At 42.0% G+C, this 25152-nt stretch overlaps 1 protein-coding gene across 1 annotated transcript; it reads left to right on the top strand.

Annotated features, from left to right (window-relative positions):
• Positions 1 to 839: 839 nt before the first annotated feature.
• WDFY1 (WD repeat and FYVE domain containing 1) lies at positions 840 to 24035 on the top strand. Its single transcript, XM_030954188.1, has 12 exons — positions 840 to 1054; positions 7076 to 7143; positions 7874 to 7947; positions 9124 to 9178; positions 10129 to 10279; positions 12915 to 13027; positions 15366 to 15492; positions 17057 to 17162; positions 18493 to 18594; positions 19268 to 19398; positions 20362 to 20470; positions 21108 to 24035. The coding sequence occupies exons 1-12, from the start codon at positions 918 to 920 to the stop codon at positions 21165 to 21167; spliced, it is 1233 nt and encodes a 410-aa protein (XP_030810048.1). The 5' UTR covers positions 840 to 917; the 3' UTR covers positions 21168 to 24035.
• The last annotated feature ends 1117 nt before the right edge of the window (positions 24036 to 25152 follow it).

Genomic DNA, 25152 nt, shown 5'->3' on the forward strand with positions numbered 1-25152 from the left:
TCTGTTTCCTTTGCTGTACAGCCAACCTCCCTTACTGACTTTCTCAGCTACAAAATTCCTTTATTGGGACAGGTCAGGGGAAAGATAATTGCTGCCTGCTGCCCTCGCCCAGGATGCTGGGGAAGCCTCATTCACCCTCCCTGACTGCAGGTGTGGGACATGGTCTGTGACAGCTTATCAAATGACACATTCCCCAGCATCCTGCTGCAGGAGGTTTGTCTGCGCCTCATTTTGGAGCTCATCTCTTTGGGCTCAGCTCTGCCTGGGCATTTTCAGTTAAATGTGTGTTGGGTACACCCAAATGCTGGTATTCAGATATAAGACCAAAAACCAAGCATCGAGGGGAGGAATTCTGCTGTTGGTTACCCAGCTACGTGGCCAACATTCCCATGCAGTGAACACAGAAAAATAACAGCACAACCCAGCTGCTTAAGAACTTATAGGATGAAGGATTACAGCTGCTTTAGCAGACAGAAAGGAGCTAATGTATTTCCTGTGACTACACGTCCTGCCGGAGCCCATATCCCTCCGTTAATTAGCCCAGGGGGAGCGGCCTTTCCTTTGCCGCCTTGCGGTGGCCGCAAGCCAGCGGGGACGGGCAGCGACTGGGCTCCTTCAGTCCTTCGCTCACGGCGACGACTTTTCCGGGACAGAGCCCACGGGAGAGCCACAGAAACGCGTGTTTGAGCCCGGGGACAGCGGAGGGGACACGTCCCGCCCTGGGCAGGCAGCCGGAGCCTCCGCCGCCAGATTGGTTTCCCTGCTCTTCTATGAAATACGGCTGGCGGCCCCTCTATTCCAGGGCGTACGGCTGGGGCCCGCCCCGCCCGTGACGGCAGCGGCGCGCGTGGGCTGCGCCGCTACTCGGGACTCCTCGGCGCGGCGGGGCGGCGCCGCTGCGCGCAGCCGTACGGGCCATGGCCGCCGAGATCCACTCGCGGCCGCAGAGCCGCCGGCCCGTGCTGCTCAGCAAGGTCGAGGGCCACCAGGACGCCGTGAGCGCCGCGCTCCTCATCCCCAAGGAGGACGGCGTCATCACGGCCGGCGAGGACAGGTGACCCGGGGCCCGCTCCCCGCCGGGCAGCGCCGGGCCGCGGGGCTGGGGCGGGAGCCGGGGCAGCGGGGGCTGCTCACGGGAATGCGGGTGTGCGCTGTGCCTTTGCCGGGAGGCGCGCAGGGACTGCGGCCGTAAGGAGGTCCGCGGAGCCGCGGTCCCGGGGAGGAAGATGCCCTCAGCTGCGAGGGAGGATCGGCTCGGCCCGCCCGGTGCGGGACGCGGGGCTGACACTTTCCCATCGGCGGGGAGAAGCCGCCGTGCTCCGTGCGCGCTGTCCTGCCCCTGCGGAGCCCCGGGAACAGCACAGCTCGTCCTGTGTGAGTGGGTCCTGCAGAGCTCACGAGCAGAACCAGGAGTCAGGGAGTGTGTTTCCCTCGGCCTTCCGCTCTGCTGGCTGAAGCACTTGCAGTGTGTCGCTGCTTCCCCTGCCCGTCGGGAGAGTTGGAGCTTCCCGAGCTGCTCCAGAGGAACGAGCCCACTCTGGTGGCTCGGTGTGCGGGTCCCAGACCTGCTTCCCTCCGGCTGAAGCCGCTCAGGCAGTGGGTTGGCAGATCGGAGGGGAGAGGGGGTGATGAGCTGCTGTGCACGGCGCTTTTTGCTTGGAAGGGAAGGTGTCTCAGCGTCTAACCCTGGTTCTCGGCACTAGCTCGTCTGCCACAGAAGCTGTAATGTCGGTAAACAGTTACTCAGATGAAAGGAAAGTGGAAATGAGGAAGCAGGTAGTACAGAGGGTTGTGGCCACGAGAGTGGTGAGGGATCTGCAGTGTATAATGAGAGATGGAATTTCATCTGTGCTATGTGGAAAGTGATGCTTAAATGTGAAGAGGGATGGGAGATGCTTCTTAAGAAACTGTGGCTCCATTTGAAGCAACGGTGAACTTTTAAAAGTACAAAAGTGCATTCTTTGAGGTGTAGCTTGGTGCGGGGATAATTTTACTATTATACCATAAAACTTTAAAAACTAAATTTGCATTAATATTTGCGTGAATTTTTGTTTGAGAAGCTTGACCTTGTGAGAAATAGGAGGGTATAACTACTGAAAATCAAGAGAGCAGCAGTGTTATCTGAACTGGGTTTTCTGGCATTTATTTTTAGGTCAAAAAGTGCAAATGGATCACGTGTCTAGTTGGTTTGTGTCATCCCTTCCTCTGGAGATGGCTTTGTGCAGTACATGTTACAAAAGCTGGTAACAGCTTTTGGATGGGAATGGGCAGCTTCCTTTCATTCCAGTCACTTAGGTGTGATTATGTTTGTGTTCAGTTTGCTTTGATGAGCTTCCTGAAGGAGACAAGAGGAAATAATGATGTTTAAGACTCCATATCAAGGTTCACATTCACAGAGTTTCATGGCTGAGGCTTGCCTGTGGCAGCCAGTGCCAGCGTTTAAACTCAAGGTCTAATGCCTAAGGTTAAGCAGTCTGTGTGCTTAGACTGCTGATAAGAGCCAAGGATGGAGCTGCATCTTTATCTGGGCAAGTTTTGATGTCAGATACAGACCTGTGCAAGGAGAGAGAGGCCACCACCCACCTTTGGTGTGTGTAATTTCCAAGTGAGTCTGTGGACTTGTGGCTGAATTTGTGTCACCTGCCTTACTGTGAGAAATTAAATCTTTAAACATTCATAAACCTGTATTCCCTCTAATCTGGGATACCTCCTACAGTACATCAGAGCTTTCACCTACAGTTCAGCATGTTGTCAAACAGTGCTCCCCTGTTTGCTCGCTGCAAGTGGGGTGTAGGTGTTAATTCTGCCTGACTGCTTATGCTCCTGGCAGCAAAGTGCAGAGTACAAGGAGCACAAGAGCTGCTGTGTGTACTGAGAGCAGGGCTAAAGTATTTTTTATTGCATCTTAATGCAGCTAAGGCTGTCAAGTATTTCATAATAACCAGTCAGAGGAATGTGTTTACAAGTTGGGTAGTGAGGAAAACATTGGTGCACAAACATTCCCTGGGAATGTTGTAGATTATTCTCTCATTAGAACTACTTATTGTAGTTTTTCCTATTTTAAATTATATCTCCTAGCATGAAAAGTAATGGTTTTATTTTTTCAGAGGATGTGAAATATTTCATAGTAGATCTGTGAATGCCAACAAAATTCTATGATTTTTTTTAAAGTTTTAAAGAGGAAAAAAGAAGAATACCTGCAGGAGACAAAGAGTTAATTTTCCCAATCGGATTTTTCAGCAGGACACTTGCCATCTGGGAAGCTTTCTCAGAACTTATCTAGAAAGGATGATTAACTCTGTGTCCCTGTTGGCATCTTGTCTGACCCTGGCTGCAAGACAATGTTGGGAATTGTTGCTGTGTGTCCCTCAGCAGACAAACAGCTAAGGCAGGGGCAGTGTTTCCCAGCTGCAGCTGGGAATGCTGAAGGATGATCAGCTGTGTACAAGACCCTAAATGCAAAATGAAAGTCATATATTTACTACAGGCTCACAGGAGCTCTGGAGTCACTGGCACATTTCAATGCTGCTGTTTGGTGACCACCAGTAGCTGCTTAAAGTACAGTTTTAGCTGTACTTTAGCTGGTTTTTTGCTTATGAAACTTAAATATTGGTCAAAACATGGTTTAGTTTTAACAGAAATTTGATAAAAACTATCAGCTGTGTCTTTGAGCTTCCATTGCACTGTGATTAAACCAGATTCCTAATGCTGTTTTGGGAACAAGGTTGATAACAGTATAAATATTTTTGATTTAAGCTACCAGAAAGAGGCAGTATTCTGCTCTTGCTAGGAAAACAACTGCCAGTGGTTGATTTTGGGTAGGAAAGCAGTTGGTGGTGGTTTGAAGGAGTTAGGAAGATGCAGGGCTGGGAACAGGGCTGGTGTGGCTGTGTAGTAACCTGCAGCAGTGCTGGTATTATAACAGGTTTGGATTGGGCTGTTGGTCTTCCATCATTCTCCCTCCCTGGCACCTGTGCTGTTGGCTTTCAGAGGGCAGCTGGGGGGGTGTAGCAGGGGCACAGGCATTGTTGGAGCACAGCATTGTCTGCTCTCAAACCCCAGATTTGTTGTTTTTCTCCAGCACTGTTGGGTGCTTACTCACTCTGTAAATGAGACAATGATTGAGAACAGTAAAAACTCTTAGAAATTAGTAAGTCCACAATCAGTATTGCTTGAAGATGGCTTTTGAGTGTCTTCCTTTATATTACATTAAAAAATCCTATGCCAAAACCCCATGGAATTATGCTTCTATAAATGTGCATGCTGCCCAGCTGAAAGCAGCTTCTGGTTCAGTACTCAATGATAGGGAATTTTGGAGGTAATTTCTAATATTTTTTAAAAATGTTTTGCTTTCTCCTGCTACTCTCAGAGACATGAGTCTAGAATTTTAAAATCTATCTCTGGGTGCTTCTTAATGAGTTTCAGCATTTTTACATCCTAACTGAGACTTCTGTCAAACAACCCTGTGTCTTTCTAGGCCCTTAGTAGGGAATGCTTAAGGAGAAATGAGTGGTAGCCCGCTCTTCTCAGGTACTGAGCCCAGGATTCTTCATTAATTAAAGACCAAGTTTTGAGCAAAGTGCTAAAGACTCTATGCAGTTGTCATAACAAAGCAACTGAGTGGTTGAAGGAGATTGTGGGAGCAGCATTACTGGAGGACTTCTCTAGTCCTTTAAGAACTAGTATTTTACAAATTAATTTGTCCCAGCATAAGGAGATGCATCACAAAACCAGGTCTGTAGGAGTGAGAATCAGGGAGAAGTGGCATTTTGGCAGAGGTCACTTGCTGACTACTGTGAAATGATCTCTTCAAATTTTGCTCAGTCAGAGCTTTATATAATTAGATATAAAGCTGTCTGACAGCTTATCTTTGCAAGCATGAGGCGAGCAGAGTCTAAATCTTACTTAAACCAAAATAAGAAGCTTTCAGAAGTTAATTTTGCTAACTCTTGCAGCTATTTGCTTAGGCTCTCAACTGAGGGACTGTACCATTGATGATCAACACAGAAGTTATGCTCCCATTAAATAATTTCTTAGAAAAAACAAATCTTTGCTTCCTTTGTTCTAGTTCACAATACTGAGAGGAAGCTAAGTCTGCTTTTGAAAAAATCACCAGTGCATGATTTTGATCACCATGATAACTTAGCATTTAATTTTTGAAAATAAAAGATAATTACATGACTTTGCCTAGAAGTGAAGAGTTGAATTAGTAAGGATGGAAGCCACCACCTGAGATGTTCAGAACAGTTTGAGTATGATGGAGCTGCTTTAAAAAGCAAGTTAAAACGCTGATAAAGGTGCATAGGTGCTAACCTGTGCTATTAGGTTGGCATCATTAGAATGATTTGAAAACATTGTTTTCCCCATATTCTGTGTTACCAAGAAATAGCAGCTGCTCTTCTGAAGTGGTGACTCACTGATATAAGGTAGGCTGTTGATTATTGTAGAGGAAGGGATAGCTTGTAAGAGACAGTCTTAATGCAAAATATTTAGTGACTAATAATTACTAAACTAATGTACATATGCCCTTAAACTGGTCAAAAAGTAACTTGATTTAAAAGCTGAAAATCATTGTTTTGGGGCAGTGTATGCTTACCTGTATTGTTTTCAAGTTTTCAAAAAGTAGTTCATTAAGGGTGGGCATTGTCTGCTTTATTTTTGAGTGGTCTTTTAAAGAAAAACCTTTAAATGGATGACAAAATTAGAATGCTACTGTTGTATCTTGAGCACTAAAACTTCTGAAAAGTTCTACTTGTGGTGCAAGACACTGGTCTCCTTCTGTGCTCTTTTTGTTAAATTTTTTACTGTTGATCCTACCTGATGTCTAACTAATCAGTCCCCTAGTATTTTTCTAGAGAATTCTAAATACCAGAACTTTTATTATTAGCTAACAGTAAATAGAACAGCACATCTCAGTGATGCCTCTTGCCAGTGTTTCCAGGTACATATATTTACAGATCATTTAGGAATGAGGAAGTTGGATTTAAACAGTAACAAAAAGGCAAACAATGGTTTGGAGATGAAATTTCAAGAGGACTTAACCTTAACACTGTCTACATGTGTGCTCTTAACTTCTTGATGTAGAATCCCTTCAATGTGTCTGTTGTAGGAATGTTTTTAATTGACAATAACTTTCCACTTCTGTGCTGATGCTCTTACATCCCTCCTCCCAGGATTTGACAGCCATCAGAGTAGTATAATGCTAAATGTTCACAAGACCACTTACCCTTTCCTTCCAAGAGATGATTCTGGAAGGTTGCAAACTGAAGCCAATTTTATAAAGAGTCTTGGCATGCTGTCCAAGTAATCTTGTCAGCTTTTCAGTTAACGTTTGACTGGCTTATCAATCCTGATCATATTTAGGGCAGAGAAGCAGTGCAAAGCAACAGCAACTAATGTTGCTTGTCCTTTGCATTCCTACATGTGGGATTAGAGGCATGGCTTAGAGGAAATAATACTGAGTTACATATGCTGTCCTCTATGGATTCTTCATATTTGGGGATGGAGGTGTCAGTAATGTGCTGGTCTAGAAGATGAGGTGCTTCTGTTATTAATATTCAGTATCTGGCTTGCTGAAGGGTGAGTTACACAGAGATGCTGTAAAAATTTAAAAGTTTGGACTTCCATAAAAAATTATTTGCATTTTTTTAAAATGTATCAGACACTTAATCTGCTATAAACAAACTGTGGTTTGCTCTGCCAGAGATAAAAAGTTTCTGCAGTTTGAATTTTACTTACATCAACCAGAGCCAAGAAGGAGGTAAAGGGATGCAATTTGTAGCAATTTCTAAGGTGAGCTGAAATAGTATTTCCATTTCATACTATTGAAACTCCATGTATAAATAGTTTTAAAGAAAACTTTTCCAAATCCAAAGGTGCCTATTCTTAGTGCCAGTGTTCTTGTTATGTTGGAGCAGTATTTGAGTACTGTTATTTCTGTTATGACGTTCCTCTATTATATTTGAGTAGCACAAAAGCTGAGGGCAGTGGAGCTGACCCATAAGTAATGCAGTGGTTCAGATGTAGGGGATGATGCACTTACTGCTGGCTTCTCCCTGCTCTTCCCACGGCACAGGACAATCCGAGTATGGCTGAAGAGAGACAGCGGGCAGTACTGGCCCAGCATCTATCACACCATGGCATGTAAGTACAATATGCATGTGGTAAGTGGTGGCCACACACAGTATGGATTTTGTGCCTGTGCTGTGTGTAGGAACACGTCCTTCTCATTTCCCCAAGGGCTGGATCCCCTCAATGATCTTGATTGTGGGAGCTTTGCAGCAAATCTAGCTCAGACTTTGATTTAAAACTAGCTGCATGGTGGATGAGATCTGTGGCAGTGTTCTGTCAGAACCACATCCTTCACCAGGTGAATCATTGTGGATCTGCAGCTGGAGCTGCCTCAGATGATGGCAGATAACTTGTCTGCCAGTTAAGCGAGCTTTTCTAACCACTAGCTGACAGTTGAGATGTAAGAATACTCTCAGCTTTCCAAGGTGTGCATTTTTCTCTTTCAGGGCTGCATTTGAGATAATTTTAGTGAGCTCAAGTTCTTAGGTGTAACCAGCTGTTGCTGTTAGCTCAGCTTTCAGCCTGGGTAAAATTCCTCTTGCTGAGTTGCACCTTGTGGCAGGAAATCATGTTTGCATATGGTTCCTGTTGGTATATCTGAGTTACAGTAGGCATGTTCCTGTCCTCAGCTTCACACGTGGGAATTGAACTGTCATTCCAAGGGATGTTAGCTAGGCAGGCTAGTTTCTGTCAAATTACTTAAACAGCTTTTGTCCTGAGTGAAAGAATTGACTTTTATTAAAGTCATGTGTATCCTAATACCTCTATTTAAATGTTGTGATGTACTTGCTTTTTTTGACAGCACCATGTTCTGCCATGGCTTATCATCATGACAGCAGACGGATTTTTGTTGGCCAGGATAATGGAGCTATCATGGTAAGTTGTTGTGACTTTTCTTCTGAATGTAGGTTACAATTGCTCAGATTGTCCATGTGTTGCTGGCAGCTGATAGTCTGTTTTCTTTCCATTCATTTTGGAATGCAGCTACTGCTAAATGGCTGAGCTTCTTGGCAGCTCAGCTGAGATGTGTGGGAGGACTGCAAAGCAAAGGTTCTTCTGGCTAGATGTGAGCCAGGTAGCCTCAAGAAGGCCTTGAGCCATTAGTGCAGCACTGGACCCAAACAATTTCACTTTGCTAAGGAGTTGTTTTGAGGGCAGTACAGTAAGCTGGGCAGAGTGCCATGGTGGTGCTCTGACAGGGCTTGTGAACTGCAGTTGGTTTGCCCCTGGCCAGGAGTATGGATCTGTCTGTATCCTGCCATGCACACATCTCTGGATTTGCTTGCTGCACGTCTCTTTAAGATGTAGAAATTTCAACACTAGCTCTAAAATTATAAGAGGCTGGGTTAATCTCTTTTCTTGCTGGGAATTCTTTCTTTGCTCTTTGTATATTCTTGCTGTAGTTGCTGTCCCTGTCTTGGAGAGCATACACTTGGCAGAACAGAAACTGGGTTTTATTCTTCCCCCCACTTGATAAAGGAGGGAAATCTTGTGACTCTCAGATGCTTTGATGGTTTCCTTTCTCTATGAAAATAAGGTCAAAATAATAACTGCCCCATAAGGAGCCAGAGTACTGCATGAGTGTCATAAAGAGTGATTCTACAGATAACTGCTATGAATAGCCTACAAAGAACTGCAGAGAATTCTAGTGATAACTATTGGAAATTTCAAGTCAAGTCTAATGGATCAAATAAAGAACACCGTCACTTAAACCTGTCCATTGTGAAGTCACAAACATGCAAATCTTAAGTACTACAAGATAGTTTTGTTTGCTCCTGCTGGGGACAAATGAGATCTTATCTCTTTCTATAACCTCCATTCAGTAAACTCAGTTCTGAAAGGATGTTCCCTGCTGAAAATTCAGTTCACTTAAAACCTTAATTTCCAGTTGCTATTTCAGTGTGCTTTGCTCCAGCCTGAGAAGCTGCCTGTTTTTTGTGGGATATACTGCTGCTATGCAAATTTTGGTCTGTGAGGTTGCTACTCCTTTTTGGGTATCAATGTTGATTTATGCCACTGTGGTATCTTCTAACAATTTCCCTTTGCTTTTAGGAGTTTCATATTTCTGAGGACTTTAATAAGATGAACTTTGTGAAGACCTATCCAGGTAAAGAGTTAACCACTATCTACGCTAACATTTGTGTAAAGGGAAGGTATCCACAATGCTTGGGAAACTGAGCACAGTCACAGATTAATCAAATCCAGATATGCTTTAACTCTGACCTTATAGTTGGTCACTTAGTTGGGGGATAACTGCCATAAGAAGAGTTGTTGGTTAAAATTGGAATATTAATGTGAAAGGCCTGAAGGAAGCTCTTAAAGACTGCAGATTATGTAGCAAAACAAAGTGCAGTTTGTCTTGTGACTCCCTGACACCGATAGAAGCAATGGTCTTGCTTGGGAGAGAAAGACCTTGTTCTTAAAGCAACAAAACCTCCCTTTATCCTAAGGGAGATGATTTGACAATTCAGTCAAGGGAAGTACTTGCATCTTGGGGGGCAGGGGAAGCTTCTTTCTAAAGCATGTGTAACTTCTTGCTTAGTGGCAGCATTCTCAACAAAGCTGGGTGGGATTTGGTTACTGTCACAGGAAGCAGTTTGAATGCCATGGACTAGATATCCTTTCAGGTGCTTAGAATTATGAATATGAGCATAGCTGTCTGGGGTTAGGAAAAGATGGGTTTAGTAAAGCAATTCAAGTTTTTAGATGTGTTGCATTACTCCACAGAAGCCCTGAGCTAACGAGAGGAAGCTGAGGGTTTGCTTGTTCCTTAACCTTTGGTATCTGGGCTAAACTCAGCTTCTCTGTCTCTGGGGAAAGGCTTACATCAGCTGAGTGATGGGTTTGGTTCACTTGAGCTATTCAGCAGGCAAATCCTAAACAGAACTATGGGAACCTTTTCATTCAGCCAAGATGCAAGTATGATATAATGGTGAAAGATCTCCCTGGGGCATTGCCTAGATATCATCTTCAACCTCTGTCTGTCTGAATTAGAATAAAAGTACACAGCACTTTGATTTTGGGGGAGAAATGACCAGAATCTTTTTCTTGTTGCAGCTCACCAGAATCGAGTGTCTGCTATTACTTTCTGCCTGGCATCAGAGTGGCTTATCAGCACAGGTCATGACAAGTGTATCAGCTGGATGTGCACCAGGAGTGGGAGCATGCTGGGAAGACATTACTTCACCTCTTGGGCCTCATGTCTGCAGTATCCTTTAAAAAATGATTCCCTGAAAATGGAAGAGTACTTTGTTCCTTTATCTCAATTTGTTCCTGACTTTTCATGTATAAAACTAGAGTGACATCTTTTGCAAGTCTGCTAACCCTTATCCTCATTAGAAGTTTCATACCTTTATTTCTGTTAGTGGTTATTAGATAGCAGAAGAGACTTTGATCTGCAGAAATCCCAGTCTGTACTAGTTCATAATTTTGAGGTGTCTGTCTGTAGCATCTTGTGGCAGTGACAGTATCTATAGCCTGGCCCACAGACTTCCTGGGCAAGTCACTTTGTTCAACAGATGCTAGTGTGCCTTTGAGTCTTTCCAGAGCAAAAAACATGATGAAACCCAAACCCCTTTGGACTGCTTTAATTTTTCTGTCTTTGCTCAAATTAATATTTTCTATCTTTAAGCTACCAGGTATATTGAAACTTTATTCACCAGCAGTAATTTGTCTGTGTACAATTTGCTTTCTGTAAACTATGTTTAACTGCAGCATTTGCAGCTTAGACACTCTGTCTATTCAGCTCTAAGTACTTCAGGGCATTCTTTACCCTATGTAAAAGACTTACAAACCCAGTAGCTTCAAAGGTAGCTCACATATCAAGGCTTTTGAAAGCAAACTAACCTAAACTAAAACTGTTTTTTTAGCACTTGTCAATCGTGGCAGTTTAGATGTGGCCAGACAGTAATTGAAGGTATTGGTTGCTGTATGAAGTTTGATGGCTGTAATGTTTTAGAAGCAGCAAGATTAAAAAACTGAAACAGGTCAACATCATCTCTTGAAAACCTGAAGCCCTCTCTAGAGTGGCTGTATACCTGTGTCCTGGTAAGAAGCTGGGAGGAAAACTCAGTTGCCAGCTGCATGTCCTTCTGAGGTCTCCCATCTGTGCAGACCCTGCCTTACTGACTGAAGAACTGTCAGGTTTGTACTGTTGTACTGCTGCTCTTTTTTAGAGTCTGAGGGAGTTGTGTCCCACCAGACATTCCATGTGCAGCTCACCTCAGCCAAATGCAGCACAGAATAGGTTAAAGCTGGTTTGTGTATTGGAGACAAGCTCACAGCAGTCTGGTGAACGGTCTGAGCCTCGCTGAATTCAGTGGCTTCTATAGCTAATGCTACTGCAAATAATGGCACAGTTATTATTAAAATGGAGAAAAGAATATGACCTTTTATATCAATATAAAAATAAATTTCCCCTGAAGAGCTTGACATTTGAAAATCCATTTTAATTTATCTGCCTTTGGATTTGTGTTGGGAAGAACCAGCTTGCTGGTGTGTGTACCAGGTGCTTGGCCTCCCAACAGGAGGTTCCTTAGAACATTGTTAGTGATCCTATGTGTAAGCTTCTGAAAAACACAGCAGAGTGCCTATTCTTTACTGGATTAGTGGGGATAAGGCAAGCCTGAACTTCCAGATGAAGAAAAGATCACATGTTCAGGGAGTTAGAGGATTTGTTGAAAGCAGATTGTTTATCTCATTATCCTGAAGGCTTAAGAGACTTTGGAATGTCATCAGGTGGCACAGCCTCTGCATTTTCACTTAGGGTGGTGGGCTTTTTGGTAAACTACCTTCTTAAAGTTAGCCTCTGTTGGATACCAGAGGCTACTTTTCTAGCTACTGCTTGTGTTTTTGTGTGGTTCAAGGAGGACACCTAACTTTATACACAACTCTTGGGTTATGTGGTGTCAGCTACATGTGTCTTTCCTAGCTCTTACTTATATTCTGAATAACAAAAGTCTTCTGAAAGCAGCAAATTATCTAGTTCCATTGACTTGACATGCTTTGGTTTCTGGAGTTCATAGTTGCATTGTGGCAAAAACCAAGTGTCAGAACTATTGTGAGGTGTAATGTTTTTGCCCATCCTTGTTAATGGATCAGTGGCTTTTATCTCATTGCTAACTGACAGAATCCTTGCTGAAATTAGGTCAGTTTTCAATACCACACTCAAGGACCTGCATTGGTAAACTGGGAAGTCCAGAGAACAGGACAAGAAATGAGACAGCCTCACCTTGGCAGTAGCCAGAACATTGGGAGTGTACTTCCACTATAATGTGAACTTCTTGTGGAGGGTCAGCATCCTTGTATCTTGGTTTTCTTCTCCTGGGGATATCAACTGCAGACATGCTAGAAAATGAAGGGTTTGTTGGAGAAGATACCAGGTAAGACTGAATGCAGCCCAGTGTCCAGTGAGGTGCTCCTAATGGTTACAGCGAGCTCTGCACTGCAACAAGTAGCCTGATGAGTTTGGGCATCTTATAGACAAGCATGAGTGTGTTCTGTAAATAGCTGCTAGAAATGGCCTGAAGCTACTTGGCTTGCCTTAAACTAGGGCATGGATTATCTCATGGCTTTCTCCAGTGGCTTTCTAAAACTCTTCTCTCTTATTTTCTATACAGTTTACTTGCACATATCCCTATATGTTCAGGGAGTTAAGAGTGCGATGAGAAGGAAGGAATCAAAAAGGTTTATTATGGTCTCCAACCCCTTTAAAAGTAATTATGTAAATATTTCTCTGGTGTATTAAAATGTTCTTTTCCAATTTTTTCAACTCTGTAGCTGATTGTTTCAGTCATGTAAAATACTCTTTGAACAAATGAAGCTTCTCCTTGACTGCTGTTCAGATATGATCATGAAACTCAGCATGCATTTGTTGGTGATTATTCTGGACAGATCACTCTTCTGAAACTGGAGCAAAATACCTGTTCAGTTATCACAACCCTTAAAGGGCATGAAGGTAAAGTAATTCTTTGTCTTAAAGCCATTTGTCCCAGATATGGTACCTCTTTGTAACTTTGGGAGAGATACTCAGTTGCATATCTGCCTCTTAAGGGTGATACTGGATGAAAAACCAGTCCAGGGCAGTGGTTATCATAAGCTGTTGGGAGCTATACTTGACTTCCTGTTAAAGAACAAACATTCTGGCTGAAGGCAAATCTTAGCCTTATAAATACCTACAGGTATTTTTATTACAGCTGAAAAACAAAAGTAAACATATGCATTCAGTTAAACACAAGTTATCCACTAGATGGCCACCTTTAAAAGCTTTAGTCTCAACTTTGGAGAAACAGCCTAGTCTAAGGCAAATGTCTCATCCTCTACAGTACAGCTGAAGTCCTTATATCAAATGAAGAATCAGGTGATCCATAACATGATACAGAGCCACTGTCTGCTGCAATGAGTAAGGCAAGAATGCAAATCACAGAATAATGTGTAGCTTAATAATATGCTGAGAAAAATAAACAAGAGAATGCCTTTTCCCATGTGATATTTGCAACTTTCAAATCAGCTGACAGTTTGCATGTGGGTAGGGATGAACTACTGGGTCATGAGTCTCTCACCCACTGGAAAAGGCTGCCTTGTTTTACAGCTGGAAGTATAGAGTAGGCTTTGTTAAAGCTGGGTAGACTCCGGATCTACAGATGACTGTAAAATGATACAGCTGGTTTTGAATGCAGGAGGCAAGTTGAGCTTTTCAAGTGATACATGTCTCTTCTGCTTTCAAGGAAAATTTCAGATTCTTTCACTTTAGAACAAAATAATTCTCTTGGCTCTAGAGACTCCTTTGCCTCTCTATGCTTTTGCACTGGTCTGTGTTCAAATGCAATTTCTTGGTAGATGTTACAGTTAGTCTGAAAGCAGTATGTCTGTGTGGCACTTTCTTGTTGTGTTATGCTCTGTCTCTTGAGTTGTGATGGGCTTCCAAGCACCAACTTCAGCAGTGCTGTCCACACAGCAGCCACCTTTGACTCATATATTTCCAAATGGGGACTGTGATCCTTAAAACTAGAATTGAGCTACCATAAAAAATTATTTCAGGGGCTGAAACAGGTTTTTCTTCAACTGGTATTGTACTATTTATTTCAACTTCTTTTCTTCATTTTTTTAAAGCAAGTCAGATTATGTGTAACTTATTTTTCTCCACCATATTTGTGTAATATTCTCGAGATCTAGTAATTCTAAACTTAAATGGCATCTGATTCTCCTTTGAGTGCAGTTGTGTTTGACAGACTTTCAAAGTCTGATTTAAAAGTCTTGTTTGCTTTCTAGCTCTTGCAAAGTGTGACTTCATAAGCAAGCAGTTGCTTTGCAGTTTAAATGGTTTCAGAGTTTGTTCTCAGCTTCCAGAATTCACCATGCATAACGGCCTGCTCTGTGTAATGCTGGGATAATACTCAAAGTTAATGCCTTTTTGGTGCACATGCTATTTCCAAATGGGTCAGTCTGAAAACAGCATAGTCCTAAAGGAGGCAAAAAAAAATCTCTTGCTTCAGAGCATTGGAAAGAACTGATTTGGGCTCTAATTACCATTCATCATCTTGGTTTTGGACTAACAAGGCTTTTGATGACAACTGAGCAATAGAAGGATTCTTTAAAGGGAAGGATTTCTGCAAGGAAATAAAATGTCCCAACTTTACAACTATAGGTGGCATGAGTAACAAAATTGCTCCTTTAGTGTACTGGCTACGTTACCATGGGTATGGGTTTAGTATAAGGCTGCTACTATCAGATGACTCATTTCTTTCTATCCCTAATTCACAGTCGCACTGAGCCTTCTGAAATCTAGTTTTGTAATTCAGTGAGTAGTGGCAGATTTGCTAACAGCAGTGAAGTTCTCACTTTGTTTCTTAGTCCAGCTATTTTAAGGTTGTGTGGTTATGTGAGGGAGTTGCTTTAGCTGAGAGCACTGCGAGCTGTGCTGCAGCCACTGGCCAAGCACCTCACTGTGTTGTAGATAGTGGTTTCTGCTTGGCAGGTGCTGGTGCTGCTATCTTCCAAAGCTCACGTAGCAGCCTGGCAACTCTTAAAATCACCTTCCTAAATACAAAGGGCAGAACTCAGACTTTCTGGCTTATGCTATATCTGTCTTCTTAGGGACATCTGTTCTGTTGTCCAGTACTCCTTGCCCCTCTCTCAGGACTGCACTTTGCTGCTGGATGTTTCCTTTGCCTTAAGGCTTTCAATATGTTACTGGTGTAAGGCAGTGCCTCAAGTTTCACTGAATTGCTCCAGGAGGGCATCACTGTGTTGGGGAGCCAGTCCTTTACATCTAACTGCAGAATGATCTCTCCTAGGGAGCATTACTTCTCTGTGGTGGGATCCTGTCCAACGACTGCTCTTCTCAGGTGCCTCTGACCACAGCATTATCATGTGGGACATTGGTGGAAGGAAGGGGAGAACGCTGCTGCTCCAGGGACACCAGTATGTAATGGAGTCTTATTTTTCACACACATCCTGTAATGAACACACAGTCCCAGGAAGACTAAATAGCGTGGCAAGATATTTGAATCATTGTGAAAAATGGAGAAAATTACTCTTTGCAGAACCCTGAGTACTTTGAAGGGGAAGAAGGATAATCAGTACTAGGAAAGCCTTACTGATAAAGCTTTTTTTCTTTTTCATGTTTAATACATTCTTATTACCATGGTTTAGAAGTAACACAGAAATAGTTTATAGAAAGTGGTGGGTAAAAATCCTAAATCATCTGGTTTGGCCTTTATGTAAAAATTGCATGTGTCTGTATTGTAAATACTGCACTGAGTTACCTGTGAGAGGAGGGCTAGAACCTTTATGTATAGGCATGTTCATGTATGCATATAAAATAAGCTTCAGTATGTTCCTGTTGTCCGTGTCTTTCTATCAGTGATAACTGATAGGTGATAACTAATTGGCTAAATTACAGAGGTAGTCTCTCAACTTCAGAAATGTCATGTTTCCCCTCTTCTGAAGTTGAGGTAGTTGTCTGTAACAATCAACTCTTAATTTTTAGACACCCAATACTAGCTGCCATTTTCAAATGTAGGGCTCTGATTCAGTCTGACAGGCAGTTCACCACTGAAGATATATTCTGCTTAGAAATGCACTGGTAGTAGAGATTTTGTTTATATTTAAAGATATTTTTATAGTGTGTTCTCCTCTTGTCTAATTCCATAGATGCCTCCATCTACCTTTGATCAAGACTGATAGCCTTAGCTCTAGAATTCTTGTTAAATCTTGAGAGTTTAGTCTTATGGCTAAAGAATTAAGAAAATAGAGCCTTGGTTACAAAAAAGTAACTGAAGTCAGTGACTGGAGGACTGCTGTTACTGCTGCCTCATGTGTCCTGGTGAAGGCTTGTAACAGGTTCTCTTTGTACTGAATGGGAAAGTAAGTTCTTCTGAGAAGCAGAATGATTTTTTAATTCAATTTAGATGTTGCAAAGCAGTTTGATACTAGTCATATTCTTTGTTTAAATTCTTAGGGCAGACTTTTGTTTTGACATGACTTTCTTTAGGATTAAATTCTTATTGGTGAATGCATACTTTGCTTGGCACCTACAGCCTGACTTACTGTTATTTGTTAGTGAAAGTGGAACCTGCTGCTTAGTAGCACCTTGAAACAAATATTTCCCTTTATTTATTCAGTTGTTTCTGTTTTGACCAGTGGCTCTCCTTGCCAACACAGAAGAGTATTTGCACAAGCACTCTGAGTCAGTTGACACTCAGTTCACCATCAGGGCTTACTGCCAGCAAATGTTAACATGGAACTGTACCTCTGGTATTCTGGTCAGGCCTGTAGAACTCCCTCAACATCCTGATGCTAGGGTAGTGCTCAGGTGACAGCATCTGTTCACTCATCCTCAGAGCTCTACTTAGTGGACTTAGCAAACTGAAAATCAATTTTGGCCTTCCTCAGTAGCTTTATTTACGAGTAGGGATCAGAATTTGCTGAGAAACCAAGTGTTGTTTAAATACTTGTGGGTAACTGGTGTGTGCTTTGTTGGCAGTGACAAGGTGCAGGCTATCTGCTACATCCAGCTGACACGGCAGCTGGTGTCTTGTTCAGCTGATGGGGGCATTGCTGTTTGGAACATGGATATCAGCCGAGAAGAGGTAACTTCATAGGTCAAAGATTTTTTCTTTCCCCTTTTCAGAGACTAATGTGACTTTCCTTAGTCAGTTCTGCAGGCTGCTTTCCTCATGTTGTCTGACACTTTAAAGCTCAATGATATTATTGAAACCTGTTCTGTTCTAATGGCTGTCCATGCTGCATTGTAGTAAATGGGTTCCCACGACAGGAAAAGTGCAGGAGCTGCTTTGGGCTGCTTAGAGTTTTATCTCAAAGAGACAACAGGTTCACTGGAATGCCTGTGGCCTTTGCTTCTGGAACAATCTAAAGCAGTCAAACTCTTGCAGTAAAGAAACCAAAGGACTGTGCTTCAATAGTCTTGAAATAAGTTCTTAACTTGTGTCAAAGCAAGTAAAGAAGTGAGAGGCAGATTTTGAGATGCAGTTCAGAAGGCAGAGGTTCAGTCTCCAGGCAACTTTTTTATTTTTAAAGATCTCAGTACACAGCAATTGACCCAGCCATACACTTTCTTTCTGCATCAGTTCATATCCATGGTGGTGCAAGTGAGAATGCTCTTGTTTTCTTACTGTCAGCAATGTAAGTGAATTGAAAAGAAAAAATGCTTTGTTGTTCCAGCTTTCCTCCTGCCAAATTTCAGGGAGACCTCCTCATGAGATGTATAAAGTTGTATAGAACATACATGTTCAAATTCAAGTCCATGTACTAAAAATATTGTGCCTCTCTTTCTATCTCTTACAGGGATCTTCAGTTAAAGTATCTGAGAGAGCTGAAATGTGTAAAAGCTCTATTTTCATTTGGCCTAGTCCATTTATGGCAAGAAAAGTGTGTGGGTGGGAGAAGGGATGTTTAACAAAGATGGGGGCAGGATGGAAAATGCAGATGAATTCCTAATTATTTCAAACTGCAATCCCATGAAAGTAGAAAATATAAATACTCACAGAATTTATTTCTGGACACCCCCTTTCTTAAAGGGGATTACTGCCTCACAGCTTCTGCAGTTTGGACTACACTGGTCCTTAAAAGCCATCCAGACAACCAGAGCAGCAGTCTTTGAATGCCTGCAGTGGGTTTAGTAACATAGGTGTTTGAATGAGTTTTCTTATTAAGGCAGTAATATAACTTATTCCTGTAAGCTTAAAAGTGTAAGAGGTGTGTAGGTAACTGTATTCTTGGGTTTGAGGTTTTTGTGCTAAACTTTCTTTGTACTATGCTCTAGGCAATTTATTGTTTTAATGTCCAGAACTGAACCAGGGCATCTTTCCAAGTAAAACTTTACTTTGGGTTCTTAAACTTCCTTGAGTGTTGTGTGGGGGAAAACAATTCTGATTGCTTACATTTCCTGCTCTTTTCTAGGCTCCTCAATGGCTAGAAAGTGATTCCTGTCAGAAGTGTGAGCAACCTTTCTTCTGGAATATAAAGCAAATGTGGGACACAAAGACAATAGGGTTGAGACAGGTGAGATGGCTGGTTTCAGTGCTTAGCTGTACTTCAGCACTTGAGCAAAATGTAAACAGAAGACCACTAAGGCTGGTAGATCTTTTCATCTCTTGTATTTTTGCTCCTTTGAAGTGAGGTGTATTGAGAAGTTATGGCTTCTAAGCACTGCTAAGACATTTCCAAATTCTGTGAAAGTGTTGCAACAAACTTCTGTCACAGGTCAAAGCAGGCTGTGCTAGGTGTGCTCTGCTGGATTTCTCTGAACGTTCCCATGCTTTGGAACTATGGACAGCTAATCCTCAAGTGGTGTGTAAAATGGCAAACAGTGCCCCATAAGTGAGAATGTAGATGCTCACTCCAGTGAAGCACTAATGGCCCTGTTCTTACTGCACCAGAATGTTTTTAACTGGGTTGCTTGTTCAAGCCTCTTTTTTCCCCTTCTCCCAGAAGGAGCTTGCCAAAGAAGAGGATAGACACAGAGTATGGAGCTAAATCCATAAATGATCCAAGTGACTGTTCAGAATTCCAGAGACATTGGTCTTTGGTTGAAGAAACAGGGGTTTCCTAGCAGGTTGCTTTCTAACAGGTTGCAAAACAGAAGCTTTGTTGTTTTCATTGTGCAGTGGACACTTGTATGGTGGTCAAGTGACATGGTATAGTGACTTGTTGATTTTCTTCTTCCTGCATGAAGCATCATTGCAGAAAATGTGGGCAGGCAGTGTGTGGCAAGTGCAGCACCAAACGGTCAAGCTACCCAATCATGGGATTTGAGTTCCAGGTCCGTGTCTGTGATTCCTGTTTTGAGTCCATCAAGGATGAAGAGTGAGTATTAGGGAGTAACAAACTGTAGTAACACTGCTGGTGTGCAGAAACCCTTGGGCTTGCTCCACATCCACACACAATGCTGCACTGAGCTGACTCTCTGCTATTAGACCTTGGGGTCTGAAAGCACTGTGATGGCAGAGATCCCCCATCTGCCTCTACAAGTGCATTTGGATCAGATATGGAATTACAGCATTTTTATCCTTTTTTAGTTCTTCTTTTCCAGGAGTCCAGATCTAGACTTGAGATATATTTGTCTCAACATTTCAGTTTAGTTAAAAGCTATTGATTGCACTTAACATTGCTAAGTGGATGCCAGGCAATGCATTTCAGCTGCCAGGATGTATGTGCATTAGTTCATGTACACTTTTTAAAACTTTGGGAATATTCCTCAGAGCTCAACATTATTTTCACCATTCAAGCAAATCAGGTTAAATATCATTTGCTGTCTTATTAAACCTGTCTTAGAAATGAAAGAACCCCTTTTCTTTTGGTATGAACAGAGTAATCAGATGTGAAAATTTTGGGAGTGTTTGGCAGTTTTTTTCTTGTGTTATTGGGTTTTTCATTGTTGGGACTTTTTGTTTGCTTGGGATTGGGTTTTTTTGAAAACTGGGATGCTGTGCTCTAGTTGGCTTCTGTAGCCAGCAGGGGAAACTTGACTTTGTTAACCAGGAGTAGAAGTATTTATTAATTCAGTGTCCCACTTCTGCTCTAGTATTATTAAGAGTCATGCTGCAGAAGGCCAGAAAATGTCACACCTGTACAACTCCACAAGCAGTGCCTTAGCATGACTTGCTAATTTAATTCTGTCTCCTTTAATATGGCACTGCAGCTCTTGGAATAGATTTATTAGTACTTGAGCAACAACCTAATTTTCTTTTAAGTTTATTTTGCACTGCTATAATGATGCCATGAAGCTTCATCTGATGGCTGGCTTTCATTTCAATTGTTCTTGTGCAGCCGTACCTCCCTGGCAACCTTTCATGAAGGCAAACACAACATTTCACACATGTCCATGGACATCTCCAGAGGGCTAATGGTCACTTGTGGGAGCGACCGGATTGTGAAGGTATTGCTGCATCTCTTTCCTGCATTTCTAGGGGATATTTAATAGAGTTCATTTTTGTATATTCCCCTTTCTTTCTGACAATTATTGCTATTGTGTGAAGAAGGAATTGTATTTGCTAACCTGTTCTTCTGCAGCTGAATGAGGAAATGCTTTGTAACTCCACTGTATGGAATGCAGCTGTTGTGTCTCTGAACAAATATAGCAGGCATGGGCAGCAGGAGAATCTGCCAGCAGCCCCAAAGACACACAGACCCGAGGAAATGTGCAGGTTCCTTTGCTCTGAGCTCCATGGCTTGGAGCTCAGACTGATACAGAATCTTGCTGTGCCTGGGCTCTGCATTCACCATGCATGTCAGAACTGAGACTGTGCCATCTTGTTTGGCTCTAAGCATGTTTATGACAAACTGCATAGCACTTGTTAAAACAGACCTACACAGAAGTTCAAAACTCTTGAGCCCTAAATTTGGCTTCTGGTTTATAACGCTGCTGTAACCCTTTATGAGATTTTCCTCAAGCATAGGTTAAAAAGGAGTTGTTACCTTGTGTCCAGGGATATCTTTGTTTGCTTCTATGCCTCTTGCAGAAGACCTGTGAGTCTGATGCTAATGCTGTGTAATTCTCCACAATTCTCCTCCAGATCTGGGACATGACACCAGTAGTTGGTTGCAGCCTTGCCACTGGGTTCTCTTCCCGCTGATGTCCTCCATGGCAGGTTTATGCACCTTATGTACAGCAATATGCACCGAATGAATGGAACCCTCCTCAAGAATATTACTGCAAACACTGGTTGCTTGATTCTCCTCTTGCTGCTGTTCCAGGATGGACAGTCACCCTTGTAGAGCACAGCTTTTCTGTTGGGCTCCCCGGGAATCTCCGTGGTGCTGAAACGCGGTTCTGCAGCCTCTCGGACTGACATGAACGGTTTATCTGCAATATGACACCTGGGTGGAAGGACCTGTTGTCTCTCAGTTTACATATGTAGTGTTAACAATGTGCTATCTCTGCTGATATATCTTGTACAGATACCTTGTAGCTAAGACGTTACCAGAGTAAAATGAGTGTAGTAAATTCAATTTGTGCAAATAGTAAAATAACATATTCTCTTGTCCAAAAAGCAGTTCTGTTGAAATGTTTTTGAACAGTCACTGTCTAAATTGCCTCCAAAAGATATCTTGGTTATTCCTGTGGAAGGAGGAGATAGTTTCAAGTGGAAGGTAATTTCTTTCAGATGAGATAATAAGAGAACCTTTTATCACACAAGATCTTTTATTGGCTTTCTTGTAGTGTTTGTCTTCAAGTTCAATTGTTAGTGAAATCACTTTTGTGGAACAGCTGTTCTGTGTAGGTAGCTGGTGAGTCTGCAAACAATCCTGGGCTTTTTATGTAGTGTTTTAGCATAGCTGATAAACTTCTGTAGTTATGAAAATGTGCAGCCCACCTACTCTAAAGACTGGCCACAGGTATGAGCCATGTACTCTTGACAACTGTAATGTTGTTAGAATGGAAACCTAAACAAATCTGCCTTGTTACAAGGAACAGTTAAGAAAAAATGGCCAGCTAAATTTTAGAGATTTTTTTCTGTGGAAAGGCTGATGTTCTTTAATGTTAGGGAACCTGTCTCTGCTAAAGTACAGCATAAATTCAAATACTGTCTTGATGTTGCTTAAAACAGATAAATACTGAGCAATAATTACTGAGGTACAGAACAGCTGCTTTTTTCCCTGCACCTAGGAGTGTTAATCCTGAGATATCTATATTGATAATTTCCTGTTTCAAAGCTGAGAAGTATGAAGAAGAGCTGTGAGGCTTTTATGACTGTGCAGTTGGCACATAAAGGAAATAACTAGTGAGAGATACTGTCAGTAAGCTGGTTTGTCAGTTGAGTGAATCTCCTATATTTGAATACTGTAAAAAAGAATTTATTTTGTAACTTTGGAAGCTAAGGTGATATGTCACAGAGTTTAAGCTTGGAGCTGTTAAGATTTATCTGAAAACAAATGCAATATGTGTGAGGACAAAAAAAGGTAGGTCAGCTGGCCTGGTAGTGTTACACAATTATCAAAGGTAATATGCTCTTTCTGGCAGAAGAGTTGAGGGTTAGACTGTCTTTACTTACAGCAACAATCAAGTGGTGCTATGAGTGTTAGTGAATTCAAGTCCTAGGTGTGTAACTTGACACTAATAATCTGCATTGGACCATGCTGTAGGCTGAAATAGATTAAGATCATTAATACATGGTGATTCACTTGCATTTTAAGCCAAAAATCTGATAGTCTCCAAAGGGCATTAGAATCCAGAATATGATAGTTACTGTTACTTTGTCTGCTTTTCCATGGGCCTTCTCTGGAAGTTTTGTGAAGAGTTTTTATTTGCTGGCCTTATTGGCCACTGAAGAATAAACAAAACCATCTTTTGTGGGGATCCCAAAATTTGTCTTGCCTTCAATCCAGGATTCAGCACTTGTCACACCCATTTGATTCAACTCTGCCTACATGCTGTATAGCTTAGGTTTTTTGGAAGGCTTATTTCTGAGATGCTGAGAGAAAGAACAGTTGCAGCTTTATGCTCTGAAGGCCTTCACCCTTCTAAACCAGGAAGGAAAGTGTTGTGGGGTAAATAAGCTCTGGGAAGTCTATATTCACTTTCAGACTTCATCCTGTCTGGTTCTGGAAGAGAACAGAAGCCTTCTTCCTCACAGCATGTAAGGCAGAACATGAATTACAGTGCTAGAATTGTTTAATATCCCACTGTAATAGGTTAGGAGGATCTAGGCTGTGAGTTAAGGTGGGAGATTGATGTAGATGTGCAATGAGTACCATATTTTTCAACCCAGACATTCTGAAACCTATACCCACGATGCTGAGGTGTGACTCCTTTGCAGCTAGCACTCCAGAACTCAACTTTTTTAGTTCTGATTACTCAATGTGCCCCTGCTTAACACACTCCCTTCCCTATGAATACTTCCTCTGTTTCTTTGCATTATGTTTTTGCCACTAGATAATATATTCTCTACTGCCTAAGGAATCTATTTTCTATAATTGATATACTTAAAGATTGTGTCAGTTCAGATATAATGACAGTTATGGCCACTAAATCATTAGTCTTTTAAGTATACTCTTGGTGTTGAATGAGTAATGCTCACAAACCACTAAAGAGAGAGTAGTTTTGTTTATAAACAACTATTTTGAAGGCACTCATTCTCTCCTCAAACTGAACATACTTGGCTATGTCAGCTCAAGTGTGCAGTTACTGAGAAGCCTTGATTTTGAAGCATTACAGATCTCGCTTGTGTAACCTCTTCCATTGGGGCAGGGAAGGGGAGCAAAGGGTACTAATATGTGTTAATTCTTTCCTAGTTGTATTTCTGTACCCTACATAGTTAAGAGAATCTAGATAAATCTGTCCTTTGCTCCTCCTTGTCTGTTTTTTAAATTTTGATTACATGTACAATAAAATATTTCTTGATATTCACTTAGTCTATTTGGATGATCCATCTTTTTTTCCATCCTGTGAAAGCACGATGTGCATTTTGTTCTCTGGCTCTTCCTTTACAATGTGCCCCATGTACAAATTGTAGAGAGAGCTACAGTTCTGGGTTCTGGGAGAGCTTGTTGGGTGTGCTGTATTGGAAATGAATGAGCTGCAGCAGGTCAAAGGCCCACAATGAACCAGTGAGCTGAGAATGAGCAACTGCTGTGTGATCCCAGCTGGGGATGTGTAACCCTCTCCTGTGTTGTGCTTGCCAGCTCATACAGACATCTTCTCTGCTTCATCTGGCTGCCCTTCAGAGCTCTGCAAAGGTTCTTATTTACAGAGTATCACAGGATCCTTTCCTGAGATGCCTTGGACCTGTCTGAGGTGCCAAAGAAATGCTGATTTTGCTGGATGGGGTGAGCACAGCCTACAGTGTAATATATACAGAGGACACAAATTGCAGCCACACAAGGTGGTTGCACTTGTGTCATGATACTTTCTCACAGGGAAAGGATGGAGATAAACTGGAAAGCATCCTTATCCCTCACAGCTGCTCACAGCCTTCACAGGCTCAAATTCAGCACTGGCTGGCTGTGTAACACTTGGAATGTCTGATTGTTGATTGATCAGTATGTTGTGTGGCTCACTGCTTCCTTGGGGTAGCTGGGAGACAGAGAGGGAATCTGGAAGGGTTTGGCAAACTTGCCACCTTTGAATGAGGGCTGAAGAGCCTGTGTGGTATATAATAATTTTTGTAGGGTTTTTGGGTTTTTTTTAACATGATAGATCTCATTTTGAACTGCTTAAACTTCTCACATTTCCCAAGGCAAATTCCAGTGAAAACTGACTGGAAAAATGCAGCTGTTGCTGATCTACAGTCAGAAAAGTCTGTTCAGATGTCTGTGTAGACCATCTTATGTTTTGAATAAGGCATATGAACTCTAGTTAAAAGTTGAAGATACTGGAGAAGAGCAAATGGTGTACTTGTGAAAGCACAAAAATAGATGTATTGGTTTTCTAACTGAGAATGCACAGTTGATCAATTCTCAAATTCCTGATACTGAAAACTTCATTGAAGTTTCAGATAGCTGTGCCAGGTCTTAGTACCTGTAGTGTTGACTTTATTCATTGAGGAGATCTAGAATACATTAAATGCAGGAAAGGGACAGATTTTTATGTTGATCAGATTCACTACTACAGTTGAAAAG

Source organism: Camarhynchus parvulus, chromosome 9, assembly GCF_901933205.1.
Source record: "Camarhynchus parvulus chromosome 9, STF_HiC, whole genome shotgun sequence".
Taxonomy (NCBI): Eukaryota; Metazoa; Chordata; class Aves; order Passeriformes; family Thraupidae; genus Camarhynchus; species Camarhynchus parvulus.

Bases quoted from the DNA above. Each gene is read 5' to 3' on its own strand.
- WDFY1 (XM_030954188.1), top strand. From the start codon at position 918: ATGGCCGCCGAGATCCACTCGCGGCCGCAGAGCCGCCGGCCCGTGCTG. The intron at 1,055-7,075 runs GTGACCCGGGGC...CCCACGGCACAG, and splicing joins ATCACGGCCGGCGAGGACAG to GACAATCCGAGTATGGCTGA. The intron at 9,179-10,128 runs GTAAAGAGTTAA...TTCTTGTTGCAG, and splicing joins CTTTGTGAAGACCTATCCAG to CTCACCAGAATCGAGTGTCT.